Raw genomic sequence first — 20,409 nt, forward strand, 5'->3', positions numbered from 1 at the left:
GGCAGGTTAAAAACAAACTATTTTATTTAATAATAATCAAAAATATTAGAATACTGCAACTATTTTTCTTCTAAAGCATCTTGAACATTACTTCAAACTGTTTATTCCCAGCATATTTTTTGCCTGAAAATGAAACGTCAAGTTATATTTAGATCTCAATTTAGATAACACTTTGGTGCCAAAAATTCTGATGTACTAATTATTTCTAAAAATGGTGCTATTCTATTTCTATAGATTCTGTATGAAAAAGAAACAAACATTGTAGAAAAGGATAGCACTATTAATTAGAATTGTCATTTAATTTAGTGTACAATAGAAAAGGCACCAATAGCCTCTCCCAGTTAAATAAAAAGAGGGCTTAATGTGTTTAAACACACATTACGAGGCAAGCCGCAGCATCGAATTTTCTATAAGAAATTCCGTACGCGGAAAACAAATCACGAAGACGTTTTTTCCAGTGCGGATTTGCTCTAAATCTGGTGCAGGAGCATTGCTGTCATGTCAATAGACAACCCAAAGCTGTTATTCTTCCTTTGCGTGAGAGTTTTATTAGTGGCGAAGCATGCAATATTTTATCTATTATGGTCATAATCGAAACTATTTACCGTAACAAATGCTGCCGTTAAAGTTTGTGGCGCAACAGAAACAGGATTCATGTTGAGGGCTATTTGAATCAATTCTGCATCACGTATACGTGATTTAACAAAACTTCTAGTCGCACTACTGCTTTGACTATTGTCCGTCAAATAGAATAATTCAGACGCTTTGTAAATTCCAGCCAAACCAACTCGCCGAATATACCAGTTGAACTAAAAGAAGTAAAAATGTTAAAACAACACATTTTTTTATTCCACTACAAATTAGCCCTTGAGTGCAATCTCAGCTGGTGGTATGCGATAATGCTGTCTAAGTTGGAAGTTAGCTAACCTGTCAGGGGGTATGGCAGATAAATTAAACCCATAGTCAACCTCTCAACGGTTTCTATGCAACATTATCATCTACTCTAAGAAAATCTCTTAGCGGCACGTCTTTGTTGGTAGTGATGATGATGAGGTATCTAAAACGCGTGTAACCTTATGTTGATTTTGCTTGCGCAGTAATGAGGACTGGTCTCTTTAAGTTTGAAGTCCTTGGGCAATTCATAAAATTCGTAATTTCGGAATTTTTGCGAATCTTTACACACGTGTGTGTGTGCGCGCGCGTGTACACTAACTTAAGCGATGGAATGTCTATTTAAGACATTCCATCGCTTAGGTTAGTGTACTATCGTTTTTAAATCTCGCTAATTTTAGCCGCAATCATAGAATGAATAGCAACAGAAAATAAATTCAAAACAAATAACTTACATCAACACTGCGATCACCCGTATGATAGCAAATATCGTCAACTAAAGAGAGGAGTGTTGCTAAACAATTTGGAACATTATTAGGAAGAGTTTGTATCGCCATTGCCTTAGCCCAGGTACTCCTTTAAGGGAAAAAGTAAGATTCTTAAAAATAGATAATTAAACAAAGAATATTCGGTAATTATGTTGGTAGTACTTACTTGTATGGTTCAATCATTAATAATCTCGTCATTATTGCATTTTCTATTTGTTGTGCAGGTACTTTTGATTCTTTCAGCTCCTCTTTTGGCCACTAAATGGGGAGATAATAAATTGTTAAATTTAATAATAATATCAGCAAAGAAATAGAAAAGAGTCAATAAACATTTCTTACGGATTTCATTTCCTCAACAAGCTTTTCATTGCACGTTACATTAAAGTAGTGCACAAGATCACCCCCTCCGTTCGGGAATAAGCCATGACTAACACCAGGGTACCCAGCAGCCTCAGCTCCTTGAGCTAGAGAGTCAACTGACCAACCACTTTTTGTAACAAACTCTAGGGCTTTGGATAAAATACGTTTTTTCACATCTTCTTCATATTGATGATCCTCCTGATCAAAAGTAGCTGGTACCACAACTTCTTTCCTTACTCCTTGACAATAGCTTCGCAGTACTTTGTGTGTGACATCATTGATCGCCATACTCGTAAGCGGCATAAATAATCTACGACCATTCCTTAGGGCTGTTAACAAAATAAAACTCAAAGATTATATTCATTCTCTTAAGATAAAATTTAAAAGCCATATAATGAAATACAGAAGAGAGGCAAATGTGTATAATTTTTTTCACCTCTATCATAAGGTAGAGGGTGAATAAAAATAATGGGGAATGAATAAAAATACAAGCAGGTAATGTTATTAGTATTTATTTAAAGTAGTTATTAGTATTTATTTAAAGTTATAAATGTTTATGATTAGATTTATTGGGTTTTATTTATAGAAATGCATTCAGATAACCTTGCAATCAAACATTCTACCAAATGAAATGCATTCAATCCTGAATGTAAAATTTCCTTTTTGCTCTCAGTAGGTATATTTTCTAACATATTTCCTGCTACATTTATAGAAACCTCCACTTCTTCATTTGGCTTTTTAGATTTCTGTGCCTCTTCAATATCCTTTAATTTTACTTCATAATGAGCTTTGGACATATTTAAACCTGTCCTCAACTTTTCCAAATAATCTGATTCAATCACTGAAAAGCACTCCTTGATTCCAGTCTTGTTACCAACATCTTTCAATGCAAGGTAACGTAGAAAATTTAATGCAGCTATTATTTGATCAGCAAGTTCCACAAGATCAGATTCTGCACCATGTGGCAAATAACATATTTTATTAATCATATCCCTCATTTCTGTACCAGTAAAACAATCAGGCAATTGAGCTTCTTTAAAAGCTTCATTTAATGAATTTTTATACAATGTGATAGCATAGCCTATTATACCAGAATGATTAGCAACACTTAACATGTATTTAATAATTAAATGTCTGCCCTTATATTCAAACTTGTTAACATGATCACTTAAAATTTTAACAGAATCTTTGCGGATTGACTTGTAACCGCTATATATGGAAACATGTATTAAGCTTCTGCATAAATTGTAATGGACTGGTAATGTAAGCATTTTATACGAAATGTTCTTAGGGTACTTTTTAAAAATTTCTTTGCATAAAGATACACCCTTTGTAAGAGGACCGTATTGATCAAAGCTCAGTAAATGAATAACACAAAGTAAAACTGTGTGAACAACATATTCATTGGAGTATACAAGTGGAAGTGCAAAGTTTGGTACATCAAAATGTCCAGAAAAGAATGAATAGTATAGTCCTGATAATGTAGTAAGATTGGTTTTTTCATTGTTTTCAAATGGTGGTAACTCTTCTTCATTGTTAGCAATAGCTTTAGACTTTTTTTTGCTATTTAGCTTCTCATGTAACTCCACATAAGGCAAAAGCTTCATCACATTTTTTAATAATTTGCTAATATCCTCAATAATATCAACACAACATAGCCTAGCTTCACTGTTTAAGTTTGAATAAGGGTCTAAATCTACATAAATTAAAGGCTTGCCAAGCAAACTTATTAAAAATGCAGATATAAGTTCTTTTGTTTTAACATTTGCATCAGGTGCAATCATTTCTCTTACAAAAGGTCTGTAAAATCTTGGTAACAAAGAATAAACTTTGATAATTCTTCTGATATTAATATCAGAATCCAGCAATAGACGTTCTTGCCCTTCTAATTTATGTTCAGGGATTGGTATAGCATCTATATATGTGGTTATTGAGTTGAGACACCATTCTAGAGACCTGCCTCGTTTTACAGACAATTTAAGCAGAAGTTGTTGTAGTGGTTCTAATATAATTGCAAATTGTGCATCGTTCTTAGCCACTTCTATTTGTTCAATAAATTCTAAAAGAGCTCCTTCTGGAGGGGCGGACTGCACAATTATAGTTAACAACTCTTCACAGGCATTGTAAAGTGAAGGTTTGATGATTATTGTGTCATTTTCAATCTTGCCTACAGTAACTGATATCAAGTCCCAACAGTTATCTTTGAAACTTTCAGCATATTTCTCTTCAATGGGCACACTAAGCGCTTCTTTGTATTTGCCAGAATCCAGTAATGAAGAAATTAAATCCACAACATCTACTGTTTGATCCATTATGGAGAGTGGAAAGAAAGCTTGTAATTCCGAACTTTTTGATCTCTGAAATTAAGTACTTATACTATAATATATACAAGTTTTAAATTATACTTAGGTATTTTCTAGTTTGGATGTACAATCTTTACTTATCCACAGAAAATAATGTCATTTCCTGATTATTATTCTAATTCTAATATTCACATTACTTTATTTTCCAAATTTATCATTATGGAAACAATTCATATGACAGATGAATGTATGTAAAATGTTTGCCGGCAAATAATATACTTACAATAAACAGCCCTCGGTAACTTATTCATTGCAAAATTTAATCAATATCAATTATGGTCTCTTTATAGGCTTAAAAGGATAACTGATATTTTAAATTGACTTAGGCCCTTAGAAATACAGTTTATTACACAAACACCACAGTAATTAATTAAAATATCCGTAGTGAAATGTTTTCGGAAAAAATTGCAAATTCTTGTGCAAATGAAAGGTTGATTGACATTTGACAGTGTTGCCTGAATTTTTGCAGTGTTGTTGAATATTTGAAAATATTTCACGGGACGTCTCACGCCTGGCAGATTTGAAACATCGAAATTGTTTTCTGTAAGTTATTACAACATAATGAAAAGATAAAGCATTACAAATTTGTTCCACAAATTAAAAAAAAAATACAATCAATTGGTAAACACTCCTTTTTGTAAGTCGGTTAATAATGACGAAATACAAAAATTAAATCATATAGAGTGGCGAAGCGGCGCGTCGCCACGCCAAAAATAAAAATTCAAAAATTCATAATTCAAACAAACATTTTAACACGGGAATTTTATATAGATATATCAAGCATCACGCATCACCCAAATTATTAGACATCCGATTTAATCGTTTCTGAAATCTTTTAAACGGAACACTCTTTATAAATATGTTTATGGCAGCAATTTGAAAATGCAGTTCTGACTTGAGCTTATGAAAACTACAAAGTAAATTGATTGAAAATCGGAGCTCATGATTTTATTACCGTACGAAAACTGGCTCAATAGTTAAGGTTTTAGATATATTATATACGTAGGCGTTTGTTTTTGTTGCTAAAAATATTAGATCGCACTAGGTAGGCAATGTTAACTAGAGTCAGTGAATGGTTACGACGCCGCGCGGGTAAAAACTAGATGGTGAATTTGAAAGAACAATTTAACCGATCAATCACGCGCCAAGTTACATTGAATGTGCAATACGTCATACGCCTAACCTGTTTGAATATTTTATTCCAAATTCCACAGTGTTCTCTACTATAGGTAGTCACAGATTAATTAATAATTGAATGATTTTGAAGTACAAAAAATAAACAAACTAATAACTATGTAGATTTACTTGTATATTGTATTTATAAAACATCAATAATAGTCCAAAAAATAGTGTAATTATTAATGTGCGAATCTGTAACAAATAGTAATTGTTTTCATGTAAAGTGCTTACAAATTACTTCGTTGCCCCGAACAAAATATTTTATCAATTAATCTTTAGGTTTACCTGTTTTTTTAATATAACCATGGCCACCAAGCAGAAGAATATCTTTACCAGAAGCAAACCTTTGATGAACATATATAGTGGAGTGGACCAGGAAGGCAAAGAGGTAATATTACTAAATATCTTTTTATAGTCAACGTAATACTCCCCTATTTTGTTATGTATTTCCTTTTCATTGTAAAAGGAGATCTGTGTCCTCTAATGAGCCGGCAATGGTTTGATAATTGCCTGCTTCTACTGGTGACAGTGCCAATTAGTTGAATATATATCAAGTTCACCTATTATTTCTATAATCAACAGTATATGCAAAAATGACTCCAGCATCCAAGTTTAATCTGACGAGTCAGTATTAATAGTGTGTCATTGTTTCAGGTGGAAGTACGGGAAGATGCTGAACAGCTTGTAAAATGGCATGAAATATCTGATGCGCTAGTAGCAGCTGGGTATTATAGGGCTCAACTGCAAGGCTTGTCAGCTTTTGATAAAATTGTTGGTGGTCTGACATGGTGTATAGAACTGTGTGACATAGATGTTGACATTAGTTTATTGTTTGAGGAGAATCTTACCATAGGCAAAAAGATGTAAGTATTTTTATATTCATCATCATCAATATCATAGATCATCATGATCTACAGGGTATGGATCTTCTCTCAGAATGAGGAGGGCGTAGGCCACCATACTGGCCAAGTGCAGATTCAAAGACTTCAAATACCTTTGAGAATGTTATGGAGAACGTTCAGGCACGCAGGTTTCCTAACAATGTTTTCCTTCATCATTCATCCTGAAAGGGAAACCTCTAACTCCTAGGCTATTACTGCTTAGTAAATAATTTTATAGGAGTCTATAAATTTTATATTACTAATACATCATTTAATTGACCAAACAAAATTTGTGATCATGATGATTACTTCTTTTTGTAGAGCATTAACAGAGAAGATAGTAAAAACCCTACCAAGTATGAAATGCCCATTCATCATTGAGCCCCATCAAATACAAGGTCTGGACTTCATCAACATTTTCCCATTGATTCAATGGCTGATAAAATACTCAAGTGAGTTCAGAGAAGCTAAGGAAGATGAACTGCGCAAGTTTGCAGTGATGCAGTATGAAAAAGATCACATATTTGAATCTGATCGAACCCTTTACCTCCAAAGTGAGAAATTGTTGCAAAATCTTGTTGTTGTACAGGTATTGTAACTATATCAAACATTTATTTCATATCATTATTACCTAGTGAACCTTGCAGGAAGATACTGGCATCTAAACACCTTGTCGTGAAAAAAATGTGATTACCTACTTAAAGCAGAAACATTTTCAAGTACACAATTTTAATGTTACATAGTGACATTTTAGCCCATAGTGTCATGGCTGTCCTGAGTGTTTGTGTTGTGAAAGTTCAAGACTATGTGCTATTGCGTCAAATAAGTGCAGTATGAAAGTATGCATCAGTTGAGTTAAAAATAAAGTATACACTTTTTTCTTCAAGTGTGTTTTTGGTTTGCTGGGACTGCAAACTTGCCTTGCGTCTATACAACACTTGAGATAATATTTTTTAATTGATGCTATAGTTTGATAAATGATAAAGAATAAAAAATAAAACTTATTCCAGAATTTATACAAACCATGTAGAGTTAGGAAAAGGAAAGGAGCTTTCCCTACAAATGAGTTAGAACAAGTAAATGCAGTATTGTCCGAGTATGACCAACGCATGTTGATGCATGTTTCAAATCACAAAAATGAGGATAAACAGGATGAGGGACTAGATTTCTTGGTAAGTTTATATATTTTTACTCAGCGGAAACTGGATGACTAAACCTATCACATTACATATTGGTACTGTGTACAGTATCTTTTTATTTTTTTAAATCCAGATAATAAAAAGGGTGTTACAAAACAAGTGTGTTAAAACCAATTTATTGGTTTTTTTTTATTATTTTTTCTTTTAATATATTTGCTTAAATATTTTTTTATAATATTTAAAACGCACTTGGAAAAATTGTTGTTTTAATAAGATGAAGAAAAAATTTACTGTAAATTGATGAACTCTCTTTAGTGAGGTCCCATAAAGTTGTATAACTTTGATCTAGAATTGCAAATATAATTTTTTTTGGGAATCTAATTAATAATAAACATATTTCTTACAGTATGATTATGAAAAAACTTTGGCGGATCCTTCAGATATAACTACAGAAGTAAGTTAAGATTATCTTTTTCTATCATTTATTATTTTTAATAAACTTAAATTATGGATTTACATACATTTATCGGTGAAAAGCGACTTATTATTACTTTGCAATAATTCTCCTACTTTTATGTTTTGCAATTCTTGCGATATATTGCGTAAAAACGCAAAACTAATATACTGATTGTATGATACTTGTTTTAATATGATATTTTTAGACAGACAGATATTCTGAAGATAAAGAAAACAAAGATACAGCCAATACAAAAATCCACTATGCAGTCTTACATTCTGAGCTGACAGGAGATATACCTAAGGAACTAGAAGAGAAAGAGAAAATTAAATACTCTGAAGATATTGAGAGACTAACAAAAGTTATTGAAACTATGGAAACTGAAATAGATGTTGTTAGAAAAGACCACGAAGCAAGAATAGACAATGCAAAAGCTAAATATGCAGATGTAATGAATAATTTGCAGAATATTACTAAAAAGTTAATGAAAACAGATGATTATAGGTGTGTAGGCTATATTTTGTAATCAAAGAGAATTCAAGCAATATATATAATTTAAATATCTAAGTAAAACATATGCCTATGACAGATGATTTACATTTTTCGGGCTGTTGCTGTAAGAGACTAAATATCAACATAATACACTAAATATGCAAATTATTATTTCAGTGATAAAAATGTTAAAGAAGTTTACAAGTCATTGAAAGAACTGGCGAGGGAAAGAAATGAACTCTTAAAGTTAATTGAACATAGGGAAAATGAACATAAGAAATTGGAAGAGCTTTCGCGGTAAGCATATATAAAATTCAATAACTGTTGTCTTAGTTTTTTTTGTTTAAAAAAAAGTCGCGGTTTTCTTTTTCTTATTCCCGGGACATAAAATATTCTCTCGAATGCAAGTTTCCTGTATGAAACTAAACTAAATTTAAAATCTCGCTAAATAGCCTAGAAGGCCGTGGTGTATAATCGATTGTACATTTGACTTTGGCACGCATATTGCATCCTTTGAACGCATGCAGAGTGTAAGGTTTCTCTGCCTTGAGAAGTCCCGTGTGAAGAGATTTGTGTACAACATAATATGACTGTTCTCTTTTCTCCATTAAATAATCAATCCCATAAATATGGAGGGTAGAGGTAAGGAGAGTCATCTTATATGGGAGAAAAGTTGAAAAAGTGTCCAGTTGTTTCGCTAAATAACAGTTCAAAAATCCTCCACAATGGCGCACAGGGTATGGTATGAATGTAGCAATCGTAGATGAATTGAAGTATGCCGAGTTAAAAAATTTAATGTCATTATCGACTAAAGTAGTTAATTATTGAGAAAACTAACCTTACTTCCTTGTATCTCCATACTACATACTCTATACGAGAGTCATCTCTGTATATGAAAAAGTGTCGTCAAAATGTATTAAATTAGGATGGCGCCACATTTGCATCAGGGTAACTCTTAAAAGAAGCGCCAAATATAAATATTGTTAGAGTAGGCTTGAAAAATAAACAAGGAAAGAGAAACTTCCGCTAAGTTATGGCGCGCTTTTAAAAATCCGCATAAAGTGGGAATCAATATATTATGATTATTTTTTTACGTATCATTTAACGATTTAACGCTTATGTGTGAATATCAAAAAATAAATTAATATATTAATAAGAAGAAATAACTATGTTATACAAAATAAATAAGTACATAAATATAATAAAATAAACAAACGAATGTGTTTAAAATTAGAGTACAAAAGTTCATCAGGAGCAAAACGAAAATATAAAAATTTTCTCCTGTAAGCAATCAATTTCTGCATCTTAAAAATTTTTAGAAAAAAACATAGATACCTTTAATCATTGAACGTATTAAAACAATATTATTCGCTAAAAAAATTTATTTATTTCTATAAATTAGTATATTTCAATATTACTACAAGAGCAGTCATGTAACATGGACTGAACACGTAATGAACAATATAAATTAACAGCAATAAAAGACATAATGTCATACAAACATTATCAATAATAAATTAAATATTTTATTGTTAATATAATAAATAACAATTAATAATTAATAAATAACATAACAATATAAATATCTATAACCTTTGCAGTTAAACTATTTTCATGTTGCAAGCACCCAATTTTCATAACAGTTTCTTTTCTGAGTTCCATACTTATTCCGCAAATTGTTTCTACATTAGTCAAGTTTTTACTGACAGCTCTTAACACACACGTTTCCAATTGCTTTGTCATATCAAATAATTGATTACTTGCAAACCGCAGTCCACCATATAAGTCCATTTTATTGATAACATCATTCCGCTGTAATTGTTTACCAACTTCAGCATGCGTCTCTATAGCTTCTAAACAAATTTGACATTTTATGGTTTTTCTTAATTTTCGAACTATAGAACCAACTATGTACGATTGGACCGCATCGCTAGTTACCGCCTGGTTATAATCGTGGTCCACGTCGATTGAGGAGCTTTCATCTAATGATTGAGGACTTTGCAACATTTCGTCAATATTTTCAAGCCACGAATCCTAGCCTTGTGTATCAGATGTTGTTAAGACATGCTTAGCCTCTATTAGACTCCGTAAAAGATCTTTTCCTGAAACATTGCACCCTCTTGGAGGACGTATCAAGGAGAAGGAAGATGCTAAGCGATATACTTGAGCAAACATTTTAGGGTCAGGATGATCGTTACCTCCACATGATTGTCTCATGACTGAAAAAAATCTCTGAAATAGAAAATAAATAAATATTTATTAGAAAATAGAACGAATTTTACTAAAAATTATAATATAATGATTATAATTATAATAACCACCAACGGGTCTTGCGATAAAGTCGCAGTCATTAAATATTTAAAATTACATTAGATTTTAAGCATTTCTAAAATTTCAATAGTTGCTCGTAAGGTCACTTTTAATCCCAGTAAAGTACTTCTCGAAACAGGTATTTTCTTCTCAAGCTTTTCCCAATCTTCAAGGAATTTTAAGAATTTGAAAATCGCCTGAAAGATGTTTAATATGAAATGAAGTGTTAAAAATAAGTGTTAAAATGTCAAAACGGTGTATAAAATAAAATTTTATCACACAAATTAACGAAATGATTCTAAAATATGCTTAATTTATCAAAATCTCCATCCGATAAATTTTTCTAAGATACTTTTACTATGACACATAAAGGTTCGGCATTGAGTACCTGACAATTTAGGCTTGGTAACTATTGCCATGATCGTCGAGTCAAAGCTTAGTCGAGTGATATTCTTCCAAAGAAACCTACAATTTTTTAACTTCTGATTATTTTTTATTTTCAAAACCAATCTTACCTGTCTTTGACGGCAATCATCTTTTACATATAAAGCATCTCTCGGTATACGTGATGACATCGCTTGGATCAAGTTAAAAACTAGATCAATAAAATTTTGCGTCGGAGTTGAATCTTTTAATTCGTCGCAGGTTGATTGATAATGAGCCATGGCAACGGATACTTCATAACCGAATACCTATAAGTAAGCATCGAAATTAAAATATTATAATAAAACTAATTAATTGTTAATTAATTAATAGAATAATTCATTAATAGATAGAAATATCAAAATATTAAACAAACTTCTGTAGCAAGAGGAACATTCATTGCTTGGAAACCCTTTGGTTTTAAATGCGCAGGTTTTAATTTGTAAGCGATTTTCAAGTTTGGCTGACGATAATTTTCTTCTTCCAACAATGCTTCCCAATGCCGTTTCTTTACTCTCCCAAAAGGAGTCTGCAAAATATATAATCTTGATAACAAGAATAACATAGCAAAATTTCGTAATATAAGAAAATGTACTCTATTATACCTTAAACTCATGCAGCTTATCATCTAAGGTCGAGGTTCGGAAGCATTTAACTAAATGGTGGAAATCCGATATCATCCATAGTCGTCGTGAGCTGTCATATGGATGTTCACAGCTGATATTATTCTCATCTACGCCGAATATTTTCCAAACACCTCGGTTCCAAGACGCACCATCCATAACAACAGCATCAACATTGATCTCGCTATTTTCCATAAGTATAATACATTCCACGATGAGTTTATGTAATGGTTCGCTTTTGCAAGCGTTCTTTGAGAGAAAACAGCCCAATGATTGCACCCATCTACCTTTAAAAGGTACAAATTTGAATACCAAAGCATGATCTGCCGTTTTATTTTTTAAATCCTCTGGGGTGTGCTTTCCGAGGTCAACAAAACCAGAAAATTTAATTGATTTTTGATCAAAAAAAACACCTTCACTCAACTTCATCTCGTCAACCAAAATAACTCCTCGTTTTTCTCCTTTCTCCATTGTTTGACATCTTAAGGCAAAGAAAGTAGCAGGCTGGAAGCCGTACGCAGAACAGCTAATTTGCCGTATAAATTTATTTAGTGTATTGATCGAGGGAAGAGGTAAAATATTTCTCTGACGCAGGAATTGATACGTGTTTTTGCTTTTTAAACGAATCAATATACACTCGTATATCCATTCTAAGGTAAATCGTCGACCTTTAGCGTTCTTTTTTTTTAGCAGCCTCAAAGCACGAATTAACGGCATTTTGGAATTCTGTCGGCAACTTCAGGATTGCTTCTTGTACTATAGCATTTGACTTCTTAGCACACTCTGACTTTGCTATTAAATATTTCCTGTTTCAGTTGAATTTTCTGTAAGTAAACAGTGTAGCTGTTAAAAATTTTGGGCGTCGTGAATAAAATAGGATAAGAAAATTCTATATATTATTTAAGCACAATCGAGACTGTCTAATTTATTGACGTTGAAGATTATGTTTATGTACTTATCTGACGAAGTTATATTAAAATATGATTAACGTTGAAGTTCAATTCCAATTTATTTAATATAACATATACTAGGTACTTAAGTAATATTACACTGTATAAGTAATGATGTATTGCTAATTAACAGTAATTTATCAGTTACCAAATAAAAAAACAGTTAAATGGTACACACATAAATTTAGGTGACACGGTAAAATTTATGAAATAGAAAGGTTTGACACAATTACATTATAAAAATTATTGAAGGTATATTATAATTATGCGACTTAATAATAGTGCGATACTAATATTCACTAATAATAGGTATTCTGTACTCAAGAATACATTAAAATTATAAAAGAGTTTATTCATTATAAAAAATTGTTAGATTCAGCTATTTAATTTATGTAAGTAAAGAAAGAGAATTTTATTATCATTTTATAAATAAAAGATTAAAATGTTTTCAATTTTTTCAATCACTTAAGCAGAAACAAGCAATCCTTACTTTATACTGTCAATCTGAGTACCAACACATAAAGGCCATCTTTCCACTGATTTCAAGTAGTCATAGATACAACTTAATGAATTAATTTTTTCGTTTAGAGGCAGTTCGTCATTGTTAGGAAAAAGAACCTGAAAAAAAATAATAATCAATGATTTTTAAAAAAAAATAGATGTATCTGCTCGGACATTCATTGATACATACAGTAATAGATGTATCCTTGTTTAAGCGTAACCGAATTTTGATCTGCTGAGTTGTTGGATCCATTCGCATAAATACAAATCCATTGGGCTCGGGTATATACAACCAAAACGGTGGCAATTTTGAAGCTTCGATTTCTTGTAGATTCTTCGAATCTTTACAGGCGTGTTGACTGAAAGGTGGTTCTATCAAGTCTTGCTCCCTTTGAACACCATCATCTATTAGATTATCAGGAACATCATTTACTAATATTGTCTGGGGCTCGATGTTATTTTCTTGCACTAGAAATAGCTCTTCGTCTCCATTGTTATTCGAATGTAAGCTTGGTATTTTCAGTTCATCTACAGTACTTGTTAAAAACTCATGTTCAAATACCGGAATAAACTGATGCTGGATCGTTGGTAAAGCTTCTTCTTTTAGTATTTTTTTTCCTAAAGGCATAATTACGAGCTCTTCTTTTATGTACAGTTTCTCGTACATTTTTATTTGCTCCTCTTTAAAATGGAGATGACAGATGTAATCAGTAGCTTTTAATTCAATACCCAGCGAAATTTTCCAATTTTGTAATCTTGCCGGTGTCTGTGAAATTAGATAAATAAAAAATTAATATGCTTTCGTTTACCATAATGTAAGTTTTTCACGACACTAAAATTAGCAGACATTTGACAATTTTGATTTACATACTGTTGGTTGGAAATACGAAAGAGGCTGAGGTGAACTATTTTTTTTGTTTTGGGGTTTACGTCCACTTGGACAACTTTTCACAACACAAATTTTACCCATAACTGTTCTGTTATTGACTCACTTTTTCATAAAATTAAATGTTTATATATCAATAACCGTACTATTTACTGTTTACGAAATAAAATCACTCTAAACGCACGTTTGGTTATAATAAATCTGTAAGGTTTTATTTACCACAATATTTTGTACAACGTAAGTTGTTGAAATTCTCAATAATTAACTACTTTATCTACTTTAGTCGATAATGACATTAAATTTTTTAACTCGGCATACTTCAATTCATCTACAATTGCTATAATTGCTACATTCATACCATACCTTATGCATCCACCAGCGCCATTGTGGAGGATTTTTGAACTGTTATTTAGCGCAACAACTGGACACTTTTTCAACTTTTCTCCCATATAAGATGACTCTCCTTACCTCTACACTCCATACTCCATACCCATAAAGTAAGTATAAGTCATAAGACACTTTAATAATTTTTTTTATTCGTTCGCGTAGGGAAAAGGCATAGGTATATCACTGTAGAGCCATGCCTTTTGTGTTTAATATTCAGATTCAATGTCATTGTAAGGCGTAAAGTAAAATATGTCTTTAGTCTTAATTATTTTTTATTATATCCAAGTGGACAAGTTAAGTTTATCTTTTGCCAGTTGATATCATGGGGGGTACAATTTTTTTCTCCTACCTATGCTAGCCGTGCAAACCAAGGTCTGCAAAAACATAATCATCACATCCTTTAGAGTTCACTTTGAATAGGGTTTTGGATCATAAATGAGAAATATTTATAATTATAACAATGTCGCCATTTCAGAACTGCCAAAGAACCCGAAACGGTTGTAGAAGAACAACCTCTGACGCCCGATGAGCTGAAAGAATTCCAAGATAGAGAGAAAAAGTTGAAGGATTACATTAGCGGTGTCAGAGTGGAGTTAGGGCATTTGAACCGGCAAGTGTTAAGATATACGGTGGCTATAGACGAAGTGCCTGGCACGGCTGAGTTGCTGCAGTACGAGAAGCGATTCGTGGAACTTTACAATCAAGGTGAGGCTAACTCAATGCGTTTAATGGGTTGCAAAAAAATTGTTTAGAAAATGTAACTACTCTATTTTTGATTTTTTTTTTATCCTCAAATAAAGTTATTGGTATCTGAATCATATGGAACAAGAGGTTATCGGGTTGCTGGGACCCGTTCCTTTACGGTCCAATAATCTCGTTTTTAAATTGTTTTTGGCAACATTTTAAACGCTCCTGGCTGGTGAGGTACTAGACTAAAAGTACACTCAAGGCGTTTAGCGAAAACATAAAGGCACGTAATCCGTAGCCTCACTAAACCTGAAGTTACTGGTCAGATAATGGAACAAACTTATTAAATTATTGTGCTTTTATTCCAATGTGACGGTATGAAGTGCGTAAAAATCACACTCAAAAATTCCGTATATGTATATTGGGAAAATAAAAGCGTATTAGTAATAGAAATGACGACCGAATTTAAGTACGTGGTCCCGGGTTCGATTCCCGGCAGGAACAATTTGAGAATTTCTAATTTCCGAATTTTCTCTGGTCTGGTCTGGGGGGCTTTGACCGTGGCTTAGCGGCACGTCTTTGTCGGTAGGGTGGTAACTACCCTACCGACAAAGACGTGCCGCTAAGCGAATTAAAGACGTAACGCATTTGCTTGATATATTGCGAACTACGCTTCGAATTGTCCCTGCCGTTACTTTCGTTTTGATATTTATGTAAGTATGTATGAGTTCATATAACATAAAAGTTTCAAGAAATTCTAAACCCAATAAGATTAAAAAATGGTAACAGCCCTCCAATAATTCTGACTAATGTAATTTGTATTAAATATATTTATTTCAGTTGCATCGAAACACAAGGAAACCAAGCAATATTACATATTTTATAACACTCTGTATGAAGTTAAACTGTATACCTCCAAGGAATTGAGTCTGTTGAATTCAATTTTAGATAACTACGACGAGTAAGTATTTTTTAATAACTTATATATACATGTTTTGCCCCACCAATCCGCACTGGGCCAGCGTGGTGGGCCTTAACCCTTTCTCACTGTGGGAGGAGACCCGTGACCTGTAGTGGGTCGGTAATAGGTTGATATGGTTATGATGATATATACACAAATTACTTTTCACCTTGTCTATAATTAAGATTACGCACCGACGTTCTCGGAGGCGTGCGGACTAATCACCGTCCGTAACCCTTTCACTCCAATCGTCGCCTGAACCGAGGTTCGGCCTCACATGAGGTGCACTCAGGCCGACGATCCCTTCGCTTCTTCGAGCCCTAGGGTTCAAACTCTTACTGGCTCGCCAACAAGCCCACGTTAAGCTGTTAAAATCGTTAGGGTTAATCAGCTGCACACAATTCGAAAAAAAAAGACTCTTTTAGACATTTAAGGAATAATAAATCTTTTATTTAATATGTAGTTATAATTGACGGCCCCGAAGTCAAGCCAAATTTGATAGTATGTGGAAAACCGTCGCCTACAGAGCAAAACTTCGCAGGGCATGCAAGGAACACGTTCTACAAGCGTTCTACGTGTTAAGCCCCATGTGCCTGTAATCACACCGATAACCACGCCCTTCAGATCGGAACACAGCAATGCCAATGGCGGCAGAAAAAAGCACGGCGGTACTAGGTACTTCCCCGGACGAGCATGTTACAAAAAGCTCGAGTTCGATGTCCGATTATTCCAGTAGGTTTGATGGTCTCTAAAGACTACTATCACAAGTTAGTGATAAAATCCGGGACGGTAACACTCCCCAAATAGGTGGTGGTGATCGTTGTCTTTTGTGGCAGGAGTTAGTATACGACAAATCGGAAATACACGGCCACTGTCAGGATCCCTAAAAGGCCGCATACGTTTCTGCCGTGTTTAAAAAAAAAACTAGATTTTTAAGACTCAATTAGCCCTTTACTGCAATTAAAAAGTAATTCCACGGACGATATCAATCCCAAAAAGCTGTACTAAATACTTTTTAATTTTAGGGTAATGTCATCAGCTAGAAAAAGGGAAGAGTTCATGACCCAATTTGAATCGATAGTGGAATGGGTGAATCAAACCGTCAAAAAGGTCGAGCAGAAGTTTATACATGAGAAAGAACAAAAGGCGGCGTTGCACGCAGAATATTCTAGACTCATGGACGTGCAGAGACAGTACGCGGCGGCCTTGAAGAAGTTGGCTGAGGGTAGGCATAAGTTTGGTCGGGACGAGCCTTAATAGTATCGGACCAATAGGTTCGATGATATTCAGTTGCCATTGAACGGTTTGCATAAACCTTAAGTTTGGCAGAGCGGAATGTTAGTAATGTTGAAAGTAGCTCAACAGTTTCATGAACTTCGCCCATCATATCGACTCAACACCGTCTCGACTGGAATGAAGGCATCTGAATGAAAAATTTTTCAATATTTTTGGACCACGAGTGGATTCCTAATTTTAGGGCTGTATCTGATTACTTTCAGTGAAAACTGTGGCAGTGGTTTACTCAAAAACGATAAGGTTTTCGGTTTCACAGATAAATCCAGAGTCGGTACATAATGCGCCAAAAGCATGTGAAGTATTACGCCGAACTCGTAGCGACTAACGCTATGAGTTCGGCCTTTTTGTCGATATAACAAAGTTAGTTCATAAGCACCGCCAAAATAGGAATGCCGTTCGGACTTTCGTCTTTGCTCCATCTGTTATGGGTTTGTTCAAATCTCGTTGAACATGCATATTTTACTCAAGTGCGTTCCACCTTAGGCCGTATCATCACTTACGATCCAGTGTGATAGCAGTCAGGCGCTATATATGTACAGGATGTTTGGTGCATCGTGTGCCAAATCGAATCTGATGATTGGAGGGGTCTTTGGCTATCTCTTCAGCCCTCGTAAAAAAATCTTGCTCAAACGGTTTTTTTTATACTGATTTTAAATTGTTTTTTTAAAAATTGTAAAAATTCTACATTTAAATTTTAATAAAAAATAAAGTTGTTAAGTATTAATTAATTTTCTTTTTAATCTTTAATTTGTAACGTTTTACGCTTCTTTTGAAACTAGAATTACACGCCAGCAACATCTAGTTTTTGTTTTACAGCCCCGCAAAGTTTTTTTTACGTAAAAAAATAAGCTTGAACGTCAACTTTCGGTTTTAATAAAAAAAAAACTAAAAGTGATCATGTTCTTCCAATTTTTTTAAAACATCTCTGGACTGTCCCCTTTCTAATGGTGTGCAATATGCCATGAAAAGTAATTAGTAACATCACTAATTTTCAAATTTTCTAAACTTGGTCGCAATTTTCTAATATTCAACAGGTGAAAGAAAAACAAGGGTTTGCGTAAATAACACTCACAATTCACAAGGCAGATGACATTTTCTGTCTCTTTCATAAAGTTATACGCCCGTTGTTCGTTTAAACAGGCAAAAATAGTTTTTTCACTCTAGTGAAGCGAAATCTATCTTCTATTCCTTTCTTGCATAGTGCAAACCTGTTTGAACCAATCGCGAACGGGCCCCGCGTCGCGTCGACACGGCGGCCATCTTATTTTTTAGTCGAGACATCACTGCCTCTGCTGCCTAACGTGGGTGCTAGCTTACTGTACTCCACGATTCTTTTATTTAGTTTTCGTTAAGTTTTGTTGTTTTTTGTTACGTTTTATTTACTTTTGGTGTTATTGTTAAACTTTGTTGACTTTTTTGTTGTTGCAATGACGACATACTCTAACGAGGAATATGCGGACATCATAATGGTTTATGGTGCAGCCCGTGGTGTCGCTCGTGCAGCGCAACGACTTTACCAGGAACGCTTTCCTGGTCGACGATTACCTGGCCGCAGAGTCTTCCAAGACACATACCGACGTTTACGCGAGACTGGGAGTGTCAATTTTCATGAACCAAGGGGACATGTTGTGCGACATAATGTTGAAGTGGACGAGAGAATACTGGCACTTTTTGAGGAAGACGACACAAGAAGCATTAGATATGTGGCGGCACAACTTGATATTTCAATATGGAAAGTGTGGAAAGTCCTTCGACAAAACGAAAAATATCCATTCCACGAGACTCCGGTTCAAGGTACGTAATTTAAAACCTTTGTTTGACGTTGCCTTTGTTTAGCAGGTATCCATAATCTTCTAGTGCAATTAATTACTGCTCAAGGGGAATTAAAAAGATTTTTGGTTGTTGCAGGTCTTGAGGGTGGCGACTTTGACAGACGAATGCACTTTTGTCGGTTTTTGTTACACACAGATGTGGATAATCCTGATTTTTTAAAAAGAATACTGTGGACTGACGAATCCAAATTTACCAGAGAAGGGATTCTTAACTTGCACAATTTACACCATTGGGCACCGAAACGGCAAAACCCACATGCCAAAAGACAGCAATCTTTTCAAAGACGGTTTAGTGTGAACGTTTGGGCAGGAGTGATTGGGAATCAGGTAATTGGACCGCACTACCTGCCTGATAACTTAAATGGCGATAATTATTTAGAGTTCCTGCAAAATGATCTGCCGGAATTATTGGCCGAGGTGCCCGTGTTTAATGAAGATGTGCCCATAGTATTTCAAAATGACGGCTGTCCCGCGCATTGGCGTTTAACTGTGAGGGAATACCTCGATAATGTGTTCCCCAATTCGTGGATTGGGCGCGATGGGCCTATTGCATGGCCTCCACGTTCCCCAGACTTAACTCCGTTAGATTTTTATGTCTGGGGACGTGCCAAAGAGCTAGTATACGCCACAGAAGTCCCAACGAGGGAGGTACTAATACAACGCATAGAAGCGGCCTTCGGTACAATTAAGAACGAAATACGGCTTCGGACTACAACTGTAACAATACGTCAAAGATGTCGGGCCTGCATTCGAAACAGGGGTGAACAATTTGAGCAGAATTTGTAAAAATTATGAAATAAATGTTTCAAATGCAATGTATTATTTTTATTTCAAGTAAAACCTACGAAATTTAAAAATTTTACCTGCTTGTGAGTTTTATTTACGCAAAAACTTGTTTTTCTTTCATCTGTTGAATATTAGAAAATTGTGACTAAGTTTAGAAAATTTGAAAATTAGTGATGTTACTAATTACTTTTCATGGCATATTGCACACCATTAGAAAGGGGACAGTCCAGAGATGTTTTAAAAAAATTGGAAGAACATGATCACTTTTAGTTTTTTTTTTATTAAAACCGAAAGTTGACGTTCAAGCTTATTTTTTTACGTAAAAAAAACTTTGCGGGGCTGTAAAACAAAAACTAGATGTTGCTGGCGTGTAATTCTAGTTTCAAAAGAAGCGTAAAACGTTACAAATTAAAGATTAAAAAGAAAATTAATTAATACTTAACAACTTTATTTTTTATTAAAATTTAAATGTAGAATTTTTACAATTTTTAAAAAAACAATTTAAAATCAGTATAAA

The 20,409-nt window shown here is 33.8% G+C and overlaps 2 protein-coding genes and 1 long non-coding RNA gene across 3 annotated transcripts; 1 reads left to right on the plus strand and 2 right to left on the minus strand.

Annotated features, from left to right (window-relative positions):
* Nucleotides 1–6: 6 nt before the first annotated feature.
* LOC120630244 (glomulin-like) lies at nt 7–4,537 on the minus strand. The gene is made up of 7 exons (XM_039899396.1): nt 4,326–4,537; nt 2,332–4,096; nt 1,719–2,068; nt 1,546–1,637; nt 1,347–1,467; nt 606–809; nt 7–123 (listed from the first exon to the last, which is right to left on the minus strand). The coding sequence occupies exons 2-7, from the start codon at nt 4,049–4,051 to the stop codon at nt 88–90; spliced, it is 2,523 nt and encodes an 840-aa protein (XP_039755330.1). The 5' UTR covers nt 4,052–4,096; nt 4,326–4,537; the 3' UTR covers nt 7–87.
* Nucleotides 4,538–5,279: 742 nt separating this feature from the next.
* LOC120630243 (coiled-coil domain-containing protein 93) lies at nt 5,280–17,806 on the plus strand. The gene is made up of 10 exons (XM_039899393.1): nt 5,280–5,669; nt 5,936–6,144; nt 6,484–6,751; nt 7,173–7,334; nt 7,708–7,755; nt 7,964–8,262; nt 8,428–8,547; nt 14,806–15,035; nt 15,858–15,978; nt 17,004–17,806. Exons 1-10 carry the CDS (start codon nt 5,586–5,588, stop codon nt 17,233–17,235), a joined length of 1,773 nt encoding a protein of 590 aa, XP_039755327.1. The 5' UTR covers nt 5,280–5,585; the 3' UTR covers nt 17,236–17,806.
* On the minus strand, nt 13,046–14,026 carry LOC120630245. The gene is made up of 3 exons (XR_005659016.1): nt 13,929–14,026; nt 13,620–13,823; nt 13,046–13,174 (listed from the first exon to the last, which is right to left on the minus strand). It is a non-coding gene; the product is annotated as an uncharacterized LOC120630245 (long non-coding RNA).
* Nucleotides 17,807–20,409: the final 2,603 nt, after the last annotated feature.

The sequence above is a fragment of the Pararge aegeria genome, chromosome 16, assembly GCF_905163445.1.
Source record: "Pararge aegeria chromosome 16, ilParAegt1.1, whole genome shotgun sequence".
In the NCBI taxonomy this organism is placed as follows: Eukaryota; Metazoa; Arthropoda; class Insecta; order Lepidoptera; family Nymphalidae; genus Pararge; species Pararge aegeria.